At 35.2% G+C, this 24734-nt stretch overlaps 1 protein-coding gene across 1 annotated transcript in view; it reads right to left on the minus strand.

Annotated features, from left to right (window-relative positions):
- Positions 1-20408, minus strand: part of KIAA0825 (KIAA0825 ortholog) — a 341968-nt gene extending 321560 nt beyond the window's left edge. Inside the window, exons 1-3 of the mRNA XM_047089033.1 lie at positions 20250-20408; positions 5685-5853; positions 2019-2688 (exon numbers count right to left, since the gene is read on the minus strand). Coding sequence (XP_046944989.1) covers positions 2019-2688; positions 5685-5853; positions 20250-20380 — 970 coding nt within the window. The 5' untranslated portion in view covers positions 20381-20408. The remainder of the gene's footprint in view (positions 1-2018; positions 2689-5684; positions 5854-20249) is intronic.
- Positions 20409-24734: the final 4326 nt, after the last annotated feature.

Raw genomic sequence — 24734 nt, forward strand, 5'->3', positions numbered from 1 at the left:
CTATAAGTTATTATAATTGTATTAATATTTATAAAGAATGTTTATCATTACGTTATTTCACTTATCTCAAAGTATATTTCCTTGATAAATAAAATTTGGTCATTGGGTCAGATATTAGTAGCAAATATGGTTGATCCATTAAGAATTAGTTTAGCAGTTCTTATACTACATTAGAAGCAGTTACTCATTTTGTTTTCTTCCCCTAGTGGGTCTAGCTCAGAACCTTAAACATGGAAGCTGCTATATGCCTTGCCAATGTTAAATGCTCAATAAAGCTGCACCAAATTGATTTTCAGGTAGTCCACCTGAACAGTGCTGTCTGAAATCTCTTTTGCAAGCGACAAAGCACTATACACCTTAAAACAAGGTCCAATCGCATGATGGTTAAGTACACGGGTCTTGGAGACATGAAGACCAACATATGAATTCTGACTCTGTACAACATGGCCCAGAGCAAGTTAATGTTTCTAAGCTTCTTTCTTTGTTTATGAAATTGAGATAATAAGAAAAAGAATGTATGTGGCACAGTGCCTGGCATATGGAAAGTATTAATTTAACAAGTGATTTACACCAACGGTTAGATAAAGGAGCTTGAGAAAGATCAGTGCACCTAGACTTGCAGAAAATGTTTCAAATTTTGGTGTTAAAGCCTACACACATAGTTTTCTCTCACGAATGAGAAAACACCTCAATATCAGCCCTAAAGACTCCATAGCAACTTACACATATTTTCAACCATATGGATCTTTTCTTCTGTTATAAACTATATTTAGCATATATAAAACTTTCATGTTTTAAACACTTTACAAGTAAGCAGGAATTCTTTTAGAGAATATAAAAATTTTTAGAAAATAAGTACACTCATGAAATGCATTTAAAATTTATGTAACAATTAAAATGAAAATCTATTTGCTTTGAGCAAAACTGTAATGTTCCTAAATTAGCTGACTTTGCATTCTGCCATAACCTAAAGTTGGCTGATGCATGTCTGTTCTGTGATATGATATAGCTTCCAGAGGAAAATAAAAAAATATAAGATAAAACATTAAACTACTTGAAAATTCATATATCACAGTATTTTGGTATTCTGGCATTTTATTAAGGAAGGTATGTAAAAATATGGTGAGCTATGGAAATTTTTAAAAGTGATCATAAATTCAAAGACAGCAATTCACCAAATAACAATTTTCAAACACTTAAAAACTATGTTTATGTACCTATTTAGAAATATACCTCAGAATTTTTACATAAAAGCATGACTAATAATTTTAAAAAATAATATTTTTATCGTGATTTTTCTCCACTAGTGGGAAATTAAAATGGTGACAGAAAAGTTTATTATATCACAATAATTTCTTTCTTTTTTCCTTTACCTTTTATATAAAATTAGGAATTTTCAAATCACCTTTTCTTTATGGATATTCTTATAGAAATGATACTAGAGGAACTTTTAAAATGCTATGCCTCTGTGACCAATTATAATATAGACTTTTATAGTTACCATTTCACAATAGCTCTTTATTGGAATTGACTAAAAGAATACAATTCTAAACGTCCAATTTTAGTTCATGTAAATTTCAACAAATCTTTAACAATTCTTTTCACCTAATGATGTTTCAGGTTTGGAAGATACAATGGGTTAAGAATTATACTTTTCTGTTACATATATGAGAATATTGATTCATATATATATATATATATATATATATATATATATATATATACAGTTTCACCCAGTAATTCATGCAATCAAAAAAACCAAAACTCTTACTGGCAACATTTTTGACTTACATTTTCAATATCTTTAACAATTTAAAGAACAGGAAGAAAAGCACGTCTAGGACTATACCTACAGAAAAAGAAATGCAGAAGAGAAATGTGCACTGAAAAATTTCATAATATTTATTTTCTGATTTAGTTTTAAGTTTGCAGTAAGTTTCACCAAATAGAAATATGTTGGAAAATTAAAGGTATCAAAAGGCTTAAGTCAAACCGAACAAATTTAAAAAATCACTAACCCAAAGCATGCACTGATCCTCTATGCCTGCTGGAGCTCTTGCTTGTTTTAATCACACGGATAGCACTTTCTTTGAACTGCAGCTCACAAAAATTTTCAAGAAACTTTGCCATTTCTTCTGCAACAGTATCCAGGTAAGTTTCTTTAATGAATTTCAACGTTGAGGTGGGAGCTAAAATTTCGTGTAGTGTGTTAAAATCTTCTTTTATCATTGAGTATAACCTAAGCATTGTACTTTGGTATCCATGAGCCATTATGTCTAAGTTCAATTCTCTGCTATAAGCAGGAAAACAGTTCTGCAGGAGCTCAGCCAACAGTTTATTCTGTATGCTTTGGTACTTGATTATAACTTCTGATTCTGGATAAAGAAACAACAGTTGTTGTATGCACTGCTTTTTCAACCAAATTTTGTGCTGTGAATTGATGATTTCATTATGGCTTTGTAATTTGTTCACTAAGAAGCGTCGAAGATGTAGTCTTACGTTATCCCAGATAGACTGTACATCCATGGAGGAATCATCTTCCACAGAATGAAGAGAAGTCCGAGAGAGGAAATGGAAAGATGCTCCACTTAGAGTTGCCGGGAACGAAACGCTGCTCTGGCAGGAGAGATCCCAAAGTAAATCCAGTATCACTTCTTCTTGATTTAGTTCACTCTTCAACGAATCTTGCTAATAAAAGTAAATTATAACATGAGAAATGTGATTAGCTGTAAGAGTAATAGTAAAAATGATTTCTATAGTCACACAATTTCATACTAATTCATTTCAATTTAGAATCAATACTCAAATGGTCTTCAAGTTTTTTTTTTGTTTGTTTTTTTTGTGTTTTTTACATTTGGAATTTAATCAATTCAGGTATTTTAGAAGGTTAGCTTTATGATCCGTTAAATTATGCATGCTCAGGTGATGATCTATATTTTCAGTTAGCCTTCCAAACATAATATAGTTTTCAGCCCTCATTGTTATCCATCCCCAATATAATCTGAGCTGCAGCTTGAAAATTCTAAATAAAAACCTATAGTAAAACGTTGATTGAAATGTATTCCTCTGACAAAATAAACTCAAGATTATGTCCCTAAGTGATTCCTGGTAGAAAATTTTCATGCCTGAATAAGCATATCTATTATTATAGAACCCCAAATGAACATACAAAATGGAGACCTTTAAATATAGTCTGTGCCCAGAGGTTACTAATACCTGCCATCCTGAGAAATAAAATATAATATAAAGACACTAACTTTCATTTAAGTCCCTTTTCGAGAGCCATGTTAAGAAATATTTTACTTTGGAAATTAATCTGAGAATATTTCAGTTCTCTCCAAAAAGATAAGTAACTCAATATGGGGAAAAAATACTCTCAGAATCATTCCCCAAAAGATGATACAAAATTATTCCTTTATGCCTTCTGTGTTGCCAGAAAACAATGATAGGTATAATTATGAATAGTAAAGGAATAAAAAGTTACTTTCTTTTTAGACCTTGTATTACATGCACACATTCTCCTTACATGCTGAATTTCCTAATTTTGTCTCTTTCAGGTAACACTGAAATTCGTTTATATTCTCTGAGTAGTAACAAGCTGATTCTAAGAAAACTGGAAGCAAAATTCAAGTGGCATTAAATAAGGCTGGCTTTGAAATTTCCTATTGACAAAGATACCACAGGTATTATGTATGATTCAGAATTATGCAGAAGTCATGCGAATTCCAGGAATTTGCTCTGAAGCCATTCTAAGCAGTGCTCTATCCAATTTAATGTTCCATATGTAATATAGATAGATAGATAGATAGATAGATAGATAGATAGATAGATAGATAGTATTTTATTATATAAAAAGCACTTATCTATCAAGTCTTTGGCTTATTCACAATAAAAATTCTGTGATACAGATATTTTGAAACCCAGTTTGCAGATAAGGACACTAACATGCAACATGTTTAAGGTACTTTCCAAATGTCACACACAGTAAAGCACAAGACCAAGAATGAATCCGTGGCTTCATTCTCCCTATCTATGTTCTTTCTACTACACTCCAGAGAGCCACAAAGTGCACTGATCTTTCTGAAGCTTCTCTCTCTCTCTCTCATCCCTCTCTATTTAGTGCTTTTGATACTTCTAGAAAAAAATGGTAAATTCTATGAAACAAACAAGTCATGTTAGTGCCTCTATCTTGGGTTTCTTTTAATCAGTCTAAATCTGTAAATATTTGATCAAACAATATTTAAAGAATAATAGGTTCAGGACACGTGTATAGTATGACTACTTAAGTTTGAGAATAACTTCAGTATAATTGTCATAATGAGAACCTCTGTTTCTTATTTAAGTACTTAGATAATAAATTAAAAAATTTCTATTAAAAAAAAGAAAGCTATGAAAAATGGCTGTTAAGAATGACAGCTTTAGCATGTAAAAACTTGATAGTAAGGTCGTTTCAACCCGAATCTGTTTAATAATGTGGTTCTTTCCTCAAAATAACACGATCAATTATGTAAAAAAAAAAAAAAAAACCTAGGTCTGGAACAACCCTATCAGTTTAATGAATTTGAGCAAAACTAAAGCGGCCTTTGCCCTGCAGTGAATACAGAATGACTTATGTGTGACAGATTAAAAGATAATTAAAAGCTTTTGCTTTTAATTAAATGAGAAAGCATTATTACATCAATATTAATGAAATTCAATACACATGGCTCTTAATAGAAATTAAAGGAATAACTATGTCCATATTTATTCTTCAAGCCTGCACCTTCAAGAGATAATGGGTGAGGGGATTTTCTTAAAAGAATAGGCTTCAGGGCACATAGTCTTCCTTTCTCTTCCTTTTATTACTTTGTAAACATTAAAGAGACATCTGCAATAATAACAATAGCCAAAAACTTTTCATCTGATTCTGTCATCCTAAGCCATCAACAACCTCAAGATATTTTCCACATCTGCCTTAGTCAATGTTTGATGTTTAGACGAAAACAGTGCCTTTTTTCCCCCTAAAGAAAATTAAAACCATAGCCACAGACATACTGCTTTCTAACAATCATGCTGTTTCTTTGGGAAACTGTTGTTGCAAGCTACTCCTTGTAGATATAGGGGTAATAAAGTAAGTGTTCTTACTCCATGGCTACAAACACATCCTAACATAGTGAGTGGTCAGTATCAAAGAATGACCAATGTAGTATTTCCCCATCAATTAACAGTGGTCTTGTAGAAATTACTGCCTTGCTTGAAAAAACTGGGTATGCCTGCAGTTTGGGAATACACGGAATGATAGACAAGGCAACTTAAAAGATACAATCAATGGTGATCTCATTATGCTTAATAATAAGCACAGAGAAGATGAGTGGTTGTGAAGGACATAAAACATAATAAATATGAACTTTTCTGGTAGACAAATGTGTGGTACGTATCAATCTACACATTTTGGAATTATAATGTTTAATCTCCATTTATATAAAACTTCATTTTATTGATACAAATCATTGTAAAAGGTAAAAAACAAACAGCTCACTGTACTACACTGGGGATACAGAAACCAAACAAAACCCCAACCCCTAGATATGGTAGGATAACACGGTCACTAAAATATTTACATATAAGAAGCTGAATGAATTATATTCCTGTTCACCCACCCCACCTCACTATAAAACAAAGGATTTTTTTTTTGTTTTTTTTACCAGTGTTTTGAGGAATTTTATCAAATCTCCATGGGGAATGGAAGGTGACTTGGATGAATTATAATTATAGTTATCTAGCCACTCAAAACAGTCAGTTGTCGTTTGCAGCTGCACATCTGGACACTGCTTGTTAACTTCAGATTGTATTTCTTTAATGCAATGTTCTATGCTATAAAAAAGAAAAGAAAAGATTATTTTGGTAGGAAACAAGTAATGGCTCCATGTCATAATATCACAGGACCTGAGATGTTTATACGTGGTACCTGGTTGAATACGGTTTACAAAATTATAAAGCATTCTTACGATAGGAAACAATAACAAAGAGACTACATATTTTCATTCATAATTGAAAACTGAATGCTCAGATTTTCTGGCAATTTCCTATCACACACAGTGGAGGAAATACAAGTATAAGATATCTAGATACTCTGAGATGAATCAGAAATCATTCTGTGTTAAAACAAAAATCAAGCATGGCTACAATGAAATGATGGTCCTCTTGATAAGCAGTAGATGGAATGCAGAGATAAGATACTCATGTTGACTAATGATCATAAACATAGTCTACTAATAGGTGAATGACTATACAAATTATGGAAAACTTCAATCAATGGGATATTAAAATGTCACAAAGCAATTACAAAAACCTTGTAATTTTAAAAGTTGTAAAACATAGATACATGCTGTATACACATTGTTATTACAGCCAACTATCTTTTCCTGCCCTGGAACTCTACTCCAAAAAACAAAAACAAAAACATACTAAACACTTTAAAAAAAAAAAAAAAAAGACTGGAAGGAAATGAAACAAAACAAAGGGTTAATAGCAATTATCTTTGGGTAATGAAATTGGTCTTTTACATTTTACTTTTCTATAATTTTCTAAAGTTTTAGAAAGTATATAATACTCATGTACCAAAAAATAAACTAAAAACAGAAAAACTTGTCCAATTGAATCTTTCAATACATATCTGCTTTAAAAATATATACAGAGTACCCTTAATTCTAACACTAAATGGATATACTATGTTATTTTAATTTTCATATAAAATCTGTGGATTCATGATTATAAGTCTTCGTGGTATAAACTGATGACCTTAAGCAGAATGTCATCTGTGGAGCCACATGGATATGACATATTACTACCACCTGATGGCAGCATATCTAAACTGCAAGAAAGCTTATTAACAAAAATTCTTTTGAAGCTGACAGCCCTCACCCAAAATTGACAGCTATGCATTTGCCTCTTAATAGTATTAAGAAAGATCTGTTACTAAAAAGGTTATTATTGTTTTGAAAATATCATTGCTATTAATTATAGATACCATGCGACAAAATTATTTAAGCTTCGGAAACCAAACTGATTATTAAAACTGATGTCATATGAATGGCTCTTCAAAAATCATCAGGTGTGGGTTGCCTATAAAACACACTGTCAATTTAAGGAAGGCTTTTCAGGAGACTTCTGAGCATGAGTGAATTCAAACTGAATCACCATGAAACAAATAACATTTTGAGACTCAAAGAGCTTTTTCATGAAAACAAGAAAAAGAATACCTCCTTAGGCCACAGGCCATGCAATTTCCTGATGGGACAATTCTATTCAGGAATACCAGTTCTAAGTCAGCCTTAATATTGGCAGATATGGTTTTAACTTATGTAAGCACATCTATGGATGAGAAACATGATACCTGAAATACACCTTAACTCTAGGGACCCTTTAACAAAGGTTTTTATTATAGCATCCTCATGTGTCTCATTCAATGAAACCTAATAGATGATAGCAAAGTGAATTGGAAAGGCTCAGTGCTGAGTCTGCCTAAATCTGTTTCAATCAAGACTCAGCTTTTAGGCTAATCTCTAACATCTGAATCTGGGTAGAGGCCAATAACCACAATCTATAAATAGGGTAAAGCCTTCTGAAGGCTAGATATTTTAGTAATTTGTCCAAACACTGATAAAGGGACTGAGCAGTTAGTGCATTTCAGACCACCTCCCTCACTGATACAAACTAAGACAGTTGAGCTGGCTTTTATAATCACAGATTTTTGGGGTGCCTGAGTGGCTTATTCGGTTAAGTGTCTGACTCTTGACTTCAGCTCAGGTTATGGTCTCATGCTCCATGAGAATGAGCCCCAACTCAGGCTCCTCACTGTTGGGATTCTCTTTCTCCCTCTTCCCCACCCACACTCTTGGTCTCTCTCTCAAAATAAATAAACTTAAAAAGTTTTTGTCATAAAATTTTTTTAAAATATTTAAACATTTATTTATTTATTTATTTATTTATTTATTTATTTATTTATTTATTTATTTTTTATGAAACTTATTGTCACATTGGTTTCCATACAACACCCAGTGCTCATCCCAAAAAATGCCCTCTTCAATACCCATCACCCATCCTCCCCTCCCTCTCACCCCCCATCAACCCTCAGTTTGTTCTCAGTTTTTAAGAGTCTCTTATGCTTTGGCTCTCTCCCACTCTAACATCTTTTTGTTTTTTTCCTTCCCTTCCCCCATGGGTTTCTGTTAAGTTTCTCAGGATCCAAATAAGAGTGAAAACATATGGTATCTGTCTTTCTCTGTATGGCTTATTTCACTTAGCATCACACTCTCCAGTTCCATCCACGTTGCTACAAAGGGCCATATTTCATTCTTTCTCATTGCCCTGTAGTACTCCATTGTGTATATAAACCACAATTTCTTTATCCGTTCATCAGTTGATGGACACTTAGGCTCTTTCCACAATTTGGCTATTATTGAGAGTGCTGCTATAAACATTGGGGTACAAGTGCCCCTATGCATCAGCACTCCTGTATCCTGTGGGTAAACTCCTAGCAGTGCTACTGCTGGGTCATAGGGTAGGTCTATTTTTCATTTTTTGAGGAACCTCCACAATGTTTTCCAGAGCAGCTGCACCAGTTTGCATTCCCACCAACAGTGCAAGAGGGTTCCCGTTTCTCCACATCCTCGCCAGCATCTATAGTCTCCTGATTTGTTCGTTTTGGCCACTCTGACTGGCGTGAGGTGATATCTGAGTGTGGTTTTGATTTGTATTTCCTCGATGAGGAGCGACGTGGAGCATCTTTTCATGTGCCTGTTGGCCATCCGGATGTCTTCTTTAGAGAAGTGTCTATTCATGTCTTCTGCCCATTTCTTCACTGGTTATTTGTTTTTCGGGTGTGGAGTTTGGTGACCTGTTTATAGATTTTGGATACTAGCCCTTTGTCCGATATATCATTTGCAAATATCTTTTCCCATTCCGTTGGTTGCCTTTTAGTTTTGTTGATTGTTTCCTTTACTGTGTCACAAAATTTTCAATGTCAGAACTTCTGATTTTGTTTTTAGTTGGCTAAACATCTTGTCATTCTGCCATTCACCACTGTCTAAAAATCTTGCTTTAAAAAAACAAAACAATAGTTGGAAGTGTAGAGATTTATTGCTTGATTAGTATACAAAGGTATTATTTTCAAAATTTAAGGTGAAAGCTTGATATGTAATTTTTATTGAGGTCAAAATTAATTCAAAATTACCTAAAATGTAAAATTTTTTTCTTTTTATTTATTTTTTTTAATTTTTTTTAAACGTTTATTTATTTTTGAGACAGGGAGAGACAGAACATGAACAGGGGAGGGTCAGAGAGAGGGAGACACAGAATCTGAAGCAGGCTCCAGGCTCTGAGCTGTCAGCACAGAGCCCGACGCGTGGCTAGAACTCACGGACTGCGAGATCATGACCTGAACTGAAGTCGGCCGCTTAACTGACTGAGCCACCCAGGTGCCACTAAAATTATTTTCATATATGTGTAGTAGTAATATTGCTGATGGGGATCATAATCTTGGATGGGAGGAGGTCTATGTAACTTCAGAGGTAGATGATGCAATACCCTAGTCTAGGATTTTTGAAATAACAAGGTACTTGTCTTTATTCGGGTTTAAGTGTTTTCTGATTAACTGTAAGATGCTTCAAATTTTCTTTAGAAGAAAGGTCAGTCATAAAAAGAAACTACCAAGATAATTCAACAAATAGAAATCCAATTAACACTTTTATTGTTAGATCCTAGACATTAGCCCAAAAATGTAAACAGTCTAAAAACAGATGTAGAATCTCTTCCATTAAATAGTTTAAATTCCCAAATTTACACCATTAGTTGGCTTAGCAAGGACTTTTTTTTTGAGAGAGCAAGAGAACATGAGAGAGAGAGAGAGAGAGAGAGAGAGCGCGAGCGCGAGCATAGGCACACAAGTGGGGGAGGGGCAGAGGAAGAAGGAGATAGAATCTCAAGCAGGCTCCATGCCCAGTGGGGCTCAATCCCATGACCCTGGGATCATTAGCAAGAACTTTTTTTTTTCATTAGAAGAACTTTTAAAAGCATTTTTTTTAGCCTTATCCACTGAAACCATCTTAAATGTCTATCAACAAGAAAATTATTAAATTATTAGTTAATTCACCGAGTGGAAGAGAGCCATGAAAATAAAAGTAGAAATGTAGCTATCAACATGGATGAATCTTACAAATACACTGTTGAGAGGAAAAGGTACAAATAAATACACGCAGTACGATACTATCCACACAACAGTTTGAAAATCTGCCATGCATCAGTACACCTTATTATAAGGGATTATAAGCATAGGTAGTCGAAGTGGAAGGAAATGTGCTGGAGCGATCACCATCACCAAATCCGGGGTGGAGATGAGAAAGTGGATGATATTGGAGAAAGGCATATAGTGAGCCTTTGCAGTCCTGGTATTGTTTTATTCCTTAAGCTGGATGATGAGTGTATGAATGTTTATCATTAATACCCTTTATGCCTTTTCATATGTCTCAACATTTCTTAATAAATTTGAACCCAACGTACTTAATTATAATGACTCTGAATTATCCAAGTTAATGACGTGTATGAGTGCATACATTACTGACAGGCTGTGTGTAAATCAGATTTACAAACCATTTTTAAAATGCAATATGCAATATTCTTTTTTAGAAGAGATCTGTGGTGGTTTTCTCATTCAACATTCACCCCTGGGTACCCTGAGTGTAAAAATTACTTATTGAATGAAGACATGTTCGATCAACATTAAGTGAATGCTGAATATGTGGCAGGCACTGTGATATATACTTGGGATCCAAATGTGAATAAGACAGGGTCCCATCTCTAAAGGAATTCTGTCTAATGAGAGAGACAGACCTGTAAATAAATAACTTCATTACAGTAAGACTTGATAAGAGGTGTGTACAGTGCTAAGGGACTACACAGGAGGCAGCTGCTAAATGTGCCTTGAAAGGTATAGAAAACTTATAGAAAAGGAAATTATATGCAAGGATATTGATGCTTTAAGAAAATTAATGGGGGGCACCTGGGTGGCTCAGTCGCTTAAGTGACTGCCTTCAGCTCAGGTCATGATCTTGTGGTTCATGAGTTCGAGTCCCACGTCAGGCTCTGTGCTGACAACTCAAAGCCTGGAGCCTGCTTCGGATTCTGTGTCTCTCTCTCTCTCTGCCTCTCCCCTGCTTGCACTCTATCTTTCTCTCTCTCAAAATTAAATAAACATGAAAAAAATTTTTTAAAAAGAAAAAAGAAAACTAATGGGATCACTGTTCTTAGAATTCCCTGACATCTGATCGCTGAGAATTTAGTGATCATCTAACTTTATTGCCATGTGACTTAAAAACAATGTTTATTTGGATAATTACAAATAGTTTATTTTTATGGTCACAACTATATTTATGTATGCATGTAGGTGTGTATCTTACTTCCAAAAAAGGACTGAGATGTCTTACAGTTAGACAGCATTGAATAACAAAAGTGTAAGAGCCTATTAATATCAGGCTGGTATAGGTGAGGATAGGGAGAGGAACTGAGAAAAAGAGAAGAGAATATTTATGACATAAAATCTAGAAACTTTATTGTAAAAGTTCTTTCAAGATTTAAAACACAGAGTTTTTATTATTCAACCACATAATAATTCAAAGGAAAAAAAAAGTATGTTCCATTGGGGAAAATTATGACAATGTTTTTGATGTAAAAGTTGTAGAAAACATTTTGGTATGCTTTCATGGAAAGCTAGAATTTCTATTTTTATTTTTAAAATCAGAGTAGAGGTGTCATGGTAGAGATTAAGATTTTTACAGTAAGAGAAATCTAAACATTAAAAAAATTCATTTCATGTTTTTAATGCTCTTGTTTATACTGTTTACCCACAACATAAATTCAGTCTAAAGAAAAGACTTTTTCAATCACATGTTTAAAAGCACAAATAGTTATGAGATAAACAGTTTTCCAGTTTTTAGCTAAGTCCAATTTATCTAACTAGATTAGTAAAATTCCTAGGGGTTACTAAGTAATTAATAGGGAAGAGGGCTGACATATATAAAAATTAGTAATTAAACTATAAGCCAGCCATAAAAAAAAGCTTATTTTCCTGAAACAAACGTATTTTGGGATAGTACTTTCTAAAAGGTTGAGAAAAGGATTCATAAAACTATTAATGGCTAAAAAGTATAGTAAGAAATTAAACATCTATGCCAAACTGTCTTTTATTTTAAAGAGATTTTGGTCATTTCAAAATGTCTTAAGTATAGTTGCAAGGAAAAAACATCCTCAACACCAAATCCTGTTAACACTATCTGTTTAAATCTTTCTTAAATGTATCCTCCCCTTTCAATTCTTACTGAGAAAGACTGGGTTCAGTTTCTTTTTATCTCTCATCTGAAATATACAAATAACCTCCCAAGATTCCTGTTGTTATGTTCAGTTATTCTATGAGGAATGTAGGAAGAAAGAAACTTTTGGGGTGCCTGGGTGGCTCAGTCAGATGAGCATCTGACTCTTAGTTTTGGCTCAGGTCATGATCTCGCAGTTTGTCGGTTCGAGCCCTGCATTGGGCTCTGTGCTGACAGAGCCTGCTTGGGATTCTCTCTCTCCCTCTCTCTCTGCCCCTGCCCTTTTCTCTCTCTCTCTCAAAATGAATAAACTGTAAAAAACAAAGAAAGAAACTTTTGGGTTAGGATGCTCTGTTATTTATTGCTTTATATCACTAATCCTCACAACAGCAATTTAGAGAGGCTCTTGCATGGTTCAGACAGCTTCAAGAAAGTTCACACCTAGTGTAGGGGTTATGCCAATCTAAAGTCTACAGCATTTTCAAAAAATTTTAAATGTGAAATACTCCCCCAGCTTCTAATCAATGGCAGAGTCATCCTGGGAGTACAAGAGTAAGCTGGAACTGATCGGAGTCAGCCTGGCATTAGATCCCAAAGCACATCTTTTTTTTTCCTCTCTCTTAAATTTACATCTAACTTGGGGGGTGCCTGGGTGGCTCAGTTGGTTAAGCGCTGGACTCTTGATATCAGCTCAGGTCATGATCTCATGATTGTGAGACTAGACTACATCTTTATTTCCATTGCCTGGATAAATTCAATCATTGTGCTGGACAACAGGTTTGACTGGAAGTTACAAGTGAGGGTTTAACAACATCCATGTAGGAAGGCACATACAGCATGCATTGTTCTATACTGCCTCTGGGAAAGAAGACAGTTTTAGCATTGCTGGAGAACAATTTTTCAACAGCTAAGTGTACAACTTCTAAGAAATCATCTTGTAGATAAACTCTCATAATGAAGGAAGAATGTACATATGCATGCATGTGTGAAGTAAAGGCAGAGAGACTGCAAAGAATATAACGTTCATCAAGAAGGAATTGGCTTGGGGTGCCTGGGTGGCTCAGTCAGTTAAACATCTGACTCGACTTTGGCTCAGGTTCTGATCTCACGGTGTGAATTCGAGCCCCATATTGGGGTCTGCACTGACAGGGCAGGGATACTCTCTCACCTCTCTCTACCTCTCTCTCAAAACAAAAACAAAAACAAAAAAACTTAAGAAAAAAGAGGGAAATGGCTTAATAAATTGTTGCACACCTAAATGAGTGAAATCTAAAAGATGAGGTAAAATTATATGGAGAGATTTAAAAAATGTATTAGGTAAAAAAAAAAAATCTAACTATAGTACATCATATAGTTCCCATTTGTATAAAAAGGTAAAGTATGTTTGGGTGCATGCATACATATGCAGAGACTACTTCTGGATAGTTTTACAATAATTTAACCATATAGGTTACTTCTGAAGAATAAGACTACGGGGGTCAGAGCCTACCCTTCTGTACTGAACTTTTCCTCATATATGCCTTTCTCTGCTGTCTGAAATCTTCCATGAGTCATACTCATGTATGTATTTTCAAATACATAATGGAAAAGAAAACTAGCATGTGATGACAGCATCTTCTATCACATACTACTCATCTAGCCTCACACTAGTTAAAGATAAAGCAAACACAATAGATGCCTAATTGACTGTCTTCTAGCCTACTTTGTGCCAGGACTATTTAAGGCAGTGTTGAGCAGCTGAAGTCTTTAATGTTTATTTATTTATTTTGAGAGAAAAAGAGAGCGCGAGCAAGGGAGGGGCAGAGGGAGAGAGGGAGAGAAAGAATTCCAAGCAGGCTCTTCAATGTCAGCATGGAGCCTGACACGGGGCCAAACTCACAAACTGTGGTATCATGACCTGAGCCAAAACCAAGAGTTGGATGCTTAACTGACTGAGCCACCCAGATGCCCTGAGCACTTGAAGTCTTTAAAGTAGAGATGAAGGAAGTAATAATCCCAGTTTCCAAATCCCCCGATCCACCCCTCAGCTCCCTTACCATCCCAAAGAAAAATATTTAGTCCAGACATTCTAAAATTAGGACTGTAATTAACAAAGGCTGTGTTGTGTTAGTGGGACTCTTTATTTTTTTAAAAATATATTTTTTTAAGGTTTATTTATTTTGAGAGAGAGAGTGTGTGTGTGAGAGTGAGCAGGGGAGGGGCAGAGAGAGAGGGAGAGACAGAATCCCAAGAAGGCTCCACTGTCAGCACAGCACCTGATGCAGGGCTCAAACTTGGAAACTCACGAATGACGAGATCATGACCTGAGCTGAAATCAAGAGTTGGATGCTTAACTGACTGAGCCACACAGGTGCCCCTCTTTTTATTTTTTTAAAAGTTTCTTTGTTTGTTTATGTAAGTAAGTAAGTAAACTCTACACCCAACATGGGGCTCGAACTCAAGACCCCAAGATCAAGTCACATGCTCCTCTGACTGATCCTGCCAGGTGCCCCTGATAGTGACTCTTTTTAGACAAAGTGTTGACTCTGCTGAATCCCTGACTAGGCGCTTTCCAGGGAAAACTGGCAGGGTTGGGTTAGATCTCAGGGCATGGATCTAACAGGAAAGATGAGCCAGCCACAGCAGTCACATCTCATTACCGTGGCTCAGTTCTCTTTTAGTATGTCTGTCCTATTCTTTCCCTCAGAGGTGGGCCAGGTCTTCACCAGGCACCCCTGATTCTTAGCTCAAGAGGACTTACTTCCTAGTGGCCAATTAACTACCTTTCTCCCTGAGAAACAGGGCCTAACTATTGTTGGCTCAATCTTATTGTTGGATGGATATTTAGTATACTATTGTTCTATTTTTGTTATCATAACAACTTACAAACAAGCAGACACTTGCTTCCTGCTATTTCCCATGGAAAGATAATGACAATAATAATCCTTAAAAATATCTTAAATTTGGGGAACCTGGGTGGCTCAGTCCATTAAGTGTCCAACTTCTGCTCAGATCATGATTTCGTGGTTCATGGATTCGAGCCCTGTGTTGGGCTCTGTGCTGACAGCTCAGAGCCTGGAGCCTGCTTCAGATTCTGTGTCTCCCTCTCTCTCTCTCTGCCCTTCTACTGCTCACACTCTGTCTCTCTCTCTCTCTCAAAAATAACATTAACAAAAATAAAAAGAAATCATCAAATAAAAATCCGTTGTTGCCTTATACATTCTGGACCAAGAGCAGGGGAAGCTAACACACATAAAAATAAAAGTTACACTTTTTAAAAATGTCAAACACTTAAAACCCATGTGTTGCTTGAAAGGATCACTTAATCATCTGATGAGCTACTTTACCTTACCTAAAGCAGAGGTCTAAGGGCAGTATTGCAGGCACACAACACAGGACTATGCAGAAAAGAGTTAGGAACACCACAGACATTCAAATAAGGAGCTAACAGAGAAAAAAACGAGGGAAGAAAGCAGGTCCACAAGCCACCATGAAACATGGCTCATCTTTCCTGTCTTCTCGCCTATCTCCACTTCTACCTGCACGCATCACTAGACTTTAGGTTGAGAGCTTCAGTAGGAGGACCAGATAAATTTAAAAAGCAGCAAATGTAAATGGAGTCATGGAAAGTTTAGGTTACAGAGCTGAGGCCCAGGATGCTGTTTGCCTGGAGGCATTATTCATTTTGAGAAGGACAAGAGCCCCGATGGGGGAAACTGAAAATGCCTATTTAAGTCTCACTCTAGGTTCAAGGATAGATGGGGAAAGCTTTCAGGTTTCTTTCCACGTAGCCTAGTCTTGTGGAGTAATTTAGGAGAAGAGGTACAGATTCTGTCAGACGAATACATGAGAATAGAGAAACACATGAGAGAAGTACAAACACTAAACTTAAAAAAGGAGTATGTATATATTAGTATCCCGTTTTTATTCCTAAGTGCCAAAATACTGCCACAAATAGTAATAGTACAGTGTATGAAATGACTACTTTTCACTTTATCTGATTTGCTATGGCCATGAAATATATTAACGTGAATATGTGTGTCCACTGGCAGATTTGTGGTTCTACCATGACAAGCCCAATGTTGACAGCTTATTTGAAGATTTCTTTTGGTTATTTCTTTCAGAACTTTAGGGCATCGTGTGGAAAACTTCCCCCCAAGTCTTCATATATAAATATAAAAAAATTAAGCATTATGTGGAAAATAAATATAATGTATGGAATATGTATCCTCTGTAAATAAGCATGACTAAATTTACAGAAACCATGTATCTAATGTCCTGTCACAATTTAAAGTTAATGCTCTGCACCCCGCAGGCCTCTCCTGGATTAAGGCAAATATTATCTATGATAACACTTCTTGTTGTTTTTGTAGGTAAAACTTAGTTCTTGAAGGACACACAAAGACCTTCTATATTTAGAAAACAGAAAGGTAAAATAAACTTTTAATGATAAAATTGTATCTATCCAACTGAAAGTTAAGAGGAAAAAAAATATTCTTGTGATTCCAATAAAACTTCTACTCTTCAGTATCTTTTTTCAACTATTAAGATCCATTTAGCTCAAAAAATATTTCAGTGACGTGCAGTTTTCAGTTACTGAACTAATGTGAGTACAACATTCATAGTATTCCTCTTTGGCAAGTTACTTACCTTCTTGTTACCAATTTTGATATGTGTTAAAAGTAAATAATTTGCGATCACTGATTTCCACGGTCAGACTTAAGAGTCACCTAGCTCTGACTTGAATGGAAATGATGATGTAGAAGAGAAAATGGCCTGAGAGAATGACAGCCTCTCTTGAAGGGCAGGTGAAGGTTCACTGACCCCTGGGCACTCTACTCCATTCTGGTGAATCACTGCTTTGGGGAAACAAAAGACCCTGTGGCTCGTAAAACCTGATGATATTAAGAAGAGGGAAGGATTTTATACTTAGAATTCAGGGTCACTGCTAGAAACACAACTTTAAAAATTCAAGGGTAAGGAAAAATACCATCTTTAAAAATGAATTACTTGTGTTTTTTCCTTTAAAAAGTATCTGGTAAACCCATATCATACAGATGTTCATTACTTATTCAATGTACACCATTGAGAGATAAATAGAACTGTTAGAATACAAAAATGCCAAGGGTAATTCAACTACTGCAGTGTAAGTGTGGCATAACTGATTCGTCATGACATACAATTTTCTAAAAGCTATTCTGTTAGAAGGCAATAAATGAGTGCATAAATGATTTACATTCTTCTGAGCCATGGTTATTATTCAGTATTTTATTCTAAAAAATATATACACCCTATACTATTATGTTTATTCTCTAGAGTATAATAAAAACATAATTGAATTTGATGAAAAATAGACTTTATTCTAAATGTAGCATACAGCACATACAGCTACTCCCTTATTTTATCCCTTGTGAAGATCAATGGTCACTTGAGGTGGTTCTGTTCTAGGTTTGTTTTAATATATGGGCAATAAAATATTTTTAATTTAAAAATTATATCCTTATATTCCATGTCATATTTCCTTTTTAATAACATGAGTTTTGACCTAAATAACAACTTATGAATGCAAAATACAATATTTTAATCACTGTTTTACTTCTGAGCATGATTTCTTATTGACCAGGTAGGGCAGGAAATTAACTACAGATGGTATAGCAAATAAAAACGAAGCATTCTATAACAAAAGCATCAGAGTTCAGTGATTTGTTTTATTTTGAAAAAGCCTAAATGCTATTATGAAAAAAGGTTACCTTTTAAAAATTATTTAAAATTTGTTTCAATATAACCATCTCTGGAATTTAGATAAATTACTTACAAATATATTTAAGCTAATACTATTTTCATTTATAAGTTTCTTTGGGTTAAAAACTGTGCCATAAAATATCCAAATATATAATATATAAATTACATAATATGTAATTATACTAAAGTTTAACACAGTTATTTTATATTTATATACAAATTATAATACACACTCTATACTATGGTTAAATCATACATATATGCTATCTTTAAAAAAACTATACATAAACACATACACATATATATGTGTGTATGCATATATATATATATACATATACACACACATATAGATGTATGTATATACGTATATATGTATATATATTGTAAGGGCAATGCAAATTAAAAATAAAAGGCTTAATTCTCTCTGTTGAAAATAAGGGAATGGATTTCCCTCTTCCTTTTACTTATTTATCTTTGAAATTTATAATTTTAAGTATTTTTTCATCTCTTTGAAATATATCCCTTAGAAGACTAGATTAGATCTTTTGTCAGCTTTCTCAACCAGGACTATCTCAAGAACCTGGAAGCCATCTTTTCCAAATGCAAACACCAAGCGCAATGGCTCCTGGCTCTAGTTCCTGATGAAGGGCAAGGACTAATTTCAGTGGTTGCTTTGTTCCAATCTGCAAAATCACTCTGTCCTAAAGATATGAGAAGTGTGTTTGTCTTCAGGATAAAGACAATTAGCTAACGAAGGTATCCTCTAACACAGGTAAAATTAGGATGAACTATGCGTGAAAAAATATGCTGCCATGCCAAATCCTCTACGTGAGGACTAGCTACTGTTTATCTTGAAAACATGTTTGTTATGGATTGCATCTACCAGGTTATATGAAAGGGTGCGATGCCCAGCTCTGACTTGCCAATCTCTTAGCAGACAGCTGTGATATGCAACGCATTCTGGTTTAACGCCTGTTGAATAACAGAGTGTTTTTATTCTCTTCTGCCTTTGTAGAGGGAATGTCTGGGATGGGAGATTTTGGTTTTAATTATAATTCCCCCAAAATATGCTTTCTTCTGAATTTAAGTTATTTATGCCCTTTGTTATGACAAAAAATAGACTGCATTCTTATATAAAACATGAAAAAAAATCATAGATAGGAACATTTCACTTGCTTGGTTCGGTTTCTTGGACAATTCAATATTAACTATACCTTAAATTTTAAAAAAGGAAATACTATGTCTCATTCTATATTAGAAATTTGTACTGTGGTTTGCATATTTATAACCTACATGAGGTGAATTATTAGAACCTTTGACCAAAAGGATCCAAATAGGTGAACTGATTCTAGGACCCAAAACACATATAAAGACAAAGTCTCTTCCATCTAATGGCAAACTGCTTAACTGTCCCATTACTCCTAATGTTTGGTAGCACTAACTTTTGGAGTACATGATAAAGATTAATCTTGCAGAGCAACTCTCTATGGAGTCTCTGGCCTTCCACGTGGGAAGGTGACTTATAATGACAAATGTTACATAAAAATAATACATTTTTTTTTTTGGTCTCTTTCAACAACTCAAGCAATGCATGGCCTTATACTACCATTTTAATACTGTAATTTGAAATTTTTAATTTCTGTGCTTATCTATCAAGTGAAGCTGCTTAACTCTAAACATATTAATGAAAATCTAGGTCATCAATATTGGCAAACTCTAAGAAAACATTAGTAGAAATTCAATAAACTTTAATTTACCTATTTGAAGGCAGTGCCTAAATTTTTGAGTCACATTTGCTTAAAAAAGTTTTTTTAAATTTATTTTTGAGAGAGTGTTGCACGTGTGGGGAAAGGCAGAGACAGGGAAACAGAGGTTAGTAGGCGGGCTCCACAGTGATAGCAGAGAGCCTGATGTGGGACTCGAACCTCATGAACCACGAGATCATGACCTGAGCCAAAGACGGACGGACGCTTAAAGGACTGAGCCACCCAGGAACCCCTTGAGTCTTAAAGTACTAATAATGTTAAATTCTAGGGAAGAGGGTTTAATCAATTTTTTTCAGGAAAATTAATAATATGAAAACCTAAAATGATCTAAGAGTAGAAAACACTAAAACTAGACCAGGTACAGTTTGTGTAAATGAAACATGAAACCAACTAGTTTTAAATAATTAACAATATTTACCTTGTAGCATTTTGTTCTATCTTTTCATCAATGTCACTGAAGATCTGCTTAAACTCCAAGTCTCCAGGAAGTGAATTTAACAAACAATGTAGGTCAAAAGAAGTATGGGAATATTTATCTCCCCAATCCATTCTGTGGAATAAGAATAAAAAGCATGTCACATCCTCAAAAATAAAGAAAAAAAAAAAAACACCTCAAGTTGTGATCCTAAACCAAAAATAATAATTCTCATTTATAGGTAAAATGAAATACAGCAGTAGGAAAACTAGGGTATTGTTAAACTAGGTATAGAGTGCTTTGTTATTTAATTTGCATGAGGTGTGACCTGATTTTCACACTTCTCTATGGTTTGAAAGCTGAACAAAACCGCACCCCTCAGAGAGTACTCAAGCATCCTGCTGCTTCTCACTGTAAGCAAGAGCTGCAAAGGCGATCCCAAACCACATAGACCACTGTGAACAAGGGTGGCGGCAACAAGAATTCAACACCTTCCCTCCACCCTTGTCAACACACTGACCTGGAAATTGTAACTTCCAAATTTCCAAGTGTCATCCCATACCCCTTATTTATATGTGAAGAAGGCAGAATTTTCCTTGAATTCCTCTATCACCTCTGTCAACCTAAGTACTTATAACTGACTAAAACTTACATATTCTACTCTTCCTAGAGAGACATGCATTTTCCCACTATCAAATCATTCATTCAGTCAGTGCATATATATTCTTGAATGTTTGATATGTAAAAGGCACTGCTGTGGAAGCTGGGGATACAACTGCAACAAGTCAAAGTCTCTGCCCTCATGGAGTTTTTATCTCATTTAAGAACACATAAGCAGGTATACTTTATAAAAGATCACATGGTGAGAAGTGCTGTGAATACAAGAAAGCGGGGCAATGGAACAGACTAAAAATGATGGAGATGGGGTAGAATGTGATCTATTTTATTTAGGGATATGTTATTTTTGGATATAAAGTAGTGCTTATAAAGTACATAATGACTAACGGTATAAATGAAATGAGAAATTTAAATTATAACAAATATACACGGATACTAACAAGAAAAAGGATTGGGGAATGTGGTTTTATTTCAGATAAACCCAAAATACTTGACAAATTGTCTAAAAAGTTTTGCAGAGGCTACAACACTAATGGACTTCCTCATCTTTAGTTATTTAATTGCAACAAATTCAGCTAATTCATTATCCAAAACAAAATAGCTGAATTTCACACAGGCATCATCTGGAACTTCAATGAGGTAGTCTTGGGATAAAACTTTTATTTTTTGCACAGGTTTTATTTTAAAAGGGAAACATCCAACTAAAACATTTTAATATAAAAGTCGGTGGCATCACAAGGTTTGTCATTTGTAAACTCAATTAGTCCCAATACAGAATCACAGAAATGTCATTCTAAAATACATAAATTCTCATGTATTTAGATCCTCTTTTTAAAATATTTTGCAGTAAAAGGTATAGAACACCATATATTCACCAGAAATTATATATCTTTAGGGTACCAAAACCTCAGTTTTTCCATATAAGCAGAGTCTGAGATCTTACCTCCCTAGTCATTTCTAAATCCAATGGCCAATATTACTAATAATGAATTCAGCTTCTGTATTTGCATGTTTTTGGATCATTTTGGGTAGTTCAACTCTTCAGATGATGACTCATTCAAAAACTGTTGCAAGAAAATAAAATTTCGCTTTTGCAGTGAAAAAATTTGATCGGCTGAGGGTCTGTAGAAAGCTCAAACTTAGTAAACACTTTGGAGCAGAACCAGTTATATATCAATACTCTGCTAAGACTTGTCTTATCAATACTAGAAAGTCTCATAAGCTCAGATTCTACATATTTAAAACATAAGAAAATAGGCATAGAGATCAGTTTAAATATAACAGCAAAATAGCAATACGACTTGTTATATATCTACTGTGTACAAACATATACGTCATCTTCCTTAATTCTCATAATTCTACAAAATAGTTATTACCCTCATTTATAAGGGAAGGAACCTGGGCCCAGAGACATTAACTAACATGCCCATGTAGCAGCTACTTACTGTTAGAAGTAGAATTTGAACTGGATCTATTTGGTTCTAAATTCTAAGACTGCCTCATCTCTTGAGAAATGAATCACTTACTGCATACAGAGTAGTTTTGCAGAAATATTTTTTTTTAACATTTTTATTTATTTTTGAGACGGAGAGAGACAGAGCATGAACGGGGTAGTGTCAGAGAGAGAGGGAGGCACAGAATCTGAAACAAGCTCCAGGCTCTGAGCTGTCAGCACAGAGCCCGACTCTGGGATCGAACTCAAGGACCACGAGATCACGACCTGAGCTGAAGTCGGATGCTCAACCAACTGAGCCACTCCGTCGCCCCAGAAATATTTTTTAAAAGATTATATATTTTTGAGAGAGACTGTGTGTGCACACACATGCATGAGCAGAAGGGAAGAGAGAGAGGGAGAGAGAGAATCCGGAGCAGGCTCGGCATTGTTAGCACACAGCCGGATGCGGACATCAGTCTCACAAACCCTGAGATCATGACCTGAGCTGGAACAAAGAGTGGGATGTTTAACCAGCTGAGCCGCCCAGGCGCCCCATAGTTTTGTGGAAATATTAACCAATATGCTAAAATGGTTATCCCTCGGGGCGCCTGGGTGGCTCAGTCGGTTAAGCGTCCGACTTCGGCTGGGGTGATGATCTCGTGGTTCGTGAGTTCAAGCCCCGCGTCAGGCTCTGTGCTGATGGCTCAGAGCCTGGAGCATGTTTCGGATTCTGTGTCTCCCTCTCTCTCTGACCCTCCCCCGTTCATGCTCTGTCTCTCTCTGTCTCAAAAACAAATAAACATTAAAAAAATTTTTTGGGGGCGCCTGGGTGGTGCAGTCGGTTAAGCGTCCGACTTCAGCCAGGTCACGATCTCGCGGTCCATGAGTTCGAGCCCCACGTCAGGCTCTAGGCTGATGGCTCGGAGCCTGGAGCCTGTTTCCGATTCTGTGTCTCCCTCTCTCTCTGCCCCTCCCCCGTTCATGCTCTGTCTCTCTATGTCCCAAAAATAAATAAACGTTGAAAAAAAAAATTATTAAAAAAATTTTTTTTAATAAAAAAATAAATAAAAAAAATAAAATGGCTATCCCTGGATATTTTGACTACTGTTGATATTTATTTTCTTTATACTTAGCATTTTCCTATATTTTTGCAGTGAGTACTTTTATACATGTGAAAAAACAAAATTCAACCAAGTGAATGTAAAGATCTAATTGGCTTTGCTAAACTATTCATGAGTCAGGCAGCACTTCATCTAGCAAAAAGAGAGGCACTCCCGGGAGGTGTGAAAAATGAAGGGTTTTTATAGAGGAGGGTGGGGACATAAGAGTTATTAACAAAAACAGTGTGTTGTTCCAGACAAGGCTGTTTTCTAGGGGAAAAAGTATGAGGTCTTATCATGCAGAATACCTCATCTTTCTCTAGAGGATAGAGAGGACTCAAGTGGCAGACTTATTGGCATTGATGGAAAGGACAGTTTCCTGAATGACTAGGTAAGGCCATATTTCTGGTGGAAGGTGAAAATGCAATTAGATTGGATATTAAGCTCCAGTTTGGGAACTTGGTCTGAGCGACACCTTTTTGGGCCTGTGTTTTTCCTTTTTGTTAAAACATATATAATGAAGACAAATACTTTAAAAAGAAATTATGCCTGCTCTCATGGAGCTTTTGATCTTACATTTTGTCTTCATTTGAAACCTCTTCGAACCTTAACACCTCTCTTGCCAATTTGAATTCATCATTACTCTCAAAATCAAATTCAAAACTTACATAATCCCTAAATATCTCTTGACTACCATTTCACTAAACTTTTTGTATTATTTTGTGGTATTTGTGCTTGCAAATGCTGTTAAAGGAAAATGTGCTGTTCTGTGCTATGTTGGTATTAAATGTATGTTATGTCTTTCATTGAAATGGAGTAAAACAATAATGGGCTGAAACATGTTGAGCATTCAGATGGGGTTGGTGACATCATTTTAAAGGATTCCCGATACAGAGTTGTGTGATTTTTCTCTAACCTCAGTAGATAAGTTAATCAATAAATACAAATAATACATTAAAGAAGTGCCACTTGGTAACAACAGGGTACCAGAATGATGATGGTTCAGAATTTTCATGTGACCACCATAGATCTATGATGCTTCTGTATTTAAGATATGGTTCCATGGTCATGAAAGACAAGAGAAGCAAGAATGACATTTATAGGTAAAGAGAGAGCAAGGATAAGAGAGAAAACTTGATTGGCAAAATAGAACAAATAGGATGAGAAAATTAACCTGAACAAATAGAGATGCACAGGACCAACAGAAGAAATAAATTAAAAAGGGAGAGTAGCCTGTGTAAGTGATGCTACAAAGTGTGAATTTAAAGGTTTTCTCAATGGAATGACAGTGATCCCTGCAGGAATGTGGTGACAAAAAAGGACTGAATGGGCATG

This window comes from Lynx rufus, unplaced genomic scaffold (assembly GCF_022079265.1).
Source record: "Lynx rufus isolate CCGP_SWC_20201006 ecotype Redwood Valley unplaced genomic scaffold, mLynRuf1.p SCAF_1, whole genome shotgun sequence".
Lineage (NCBI taxonomy): Eukaryota > Metazoa > Chordata > Mammalia > Carnivora > Felidae > Lynx > Lynx rufus.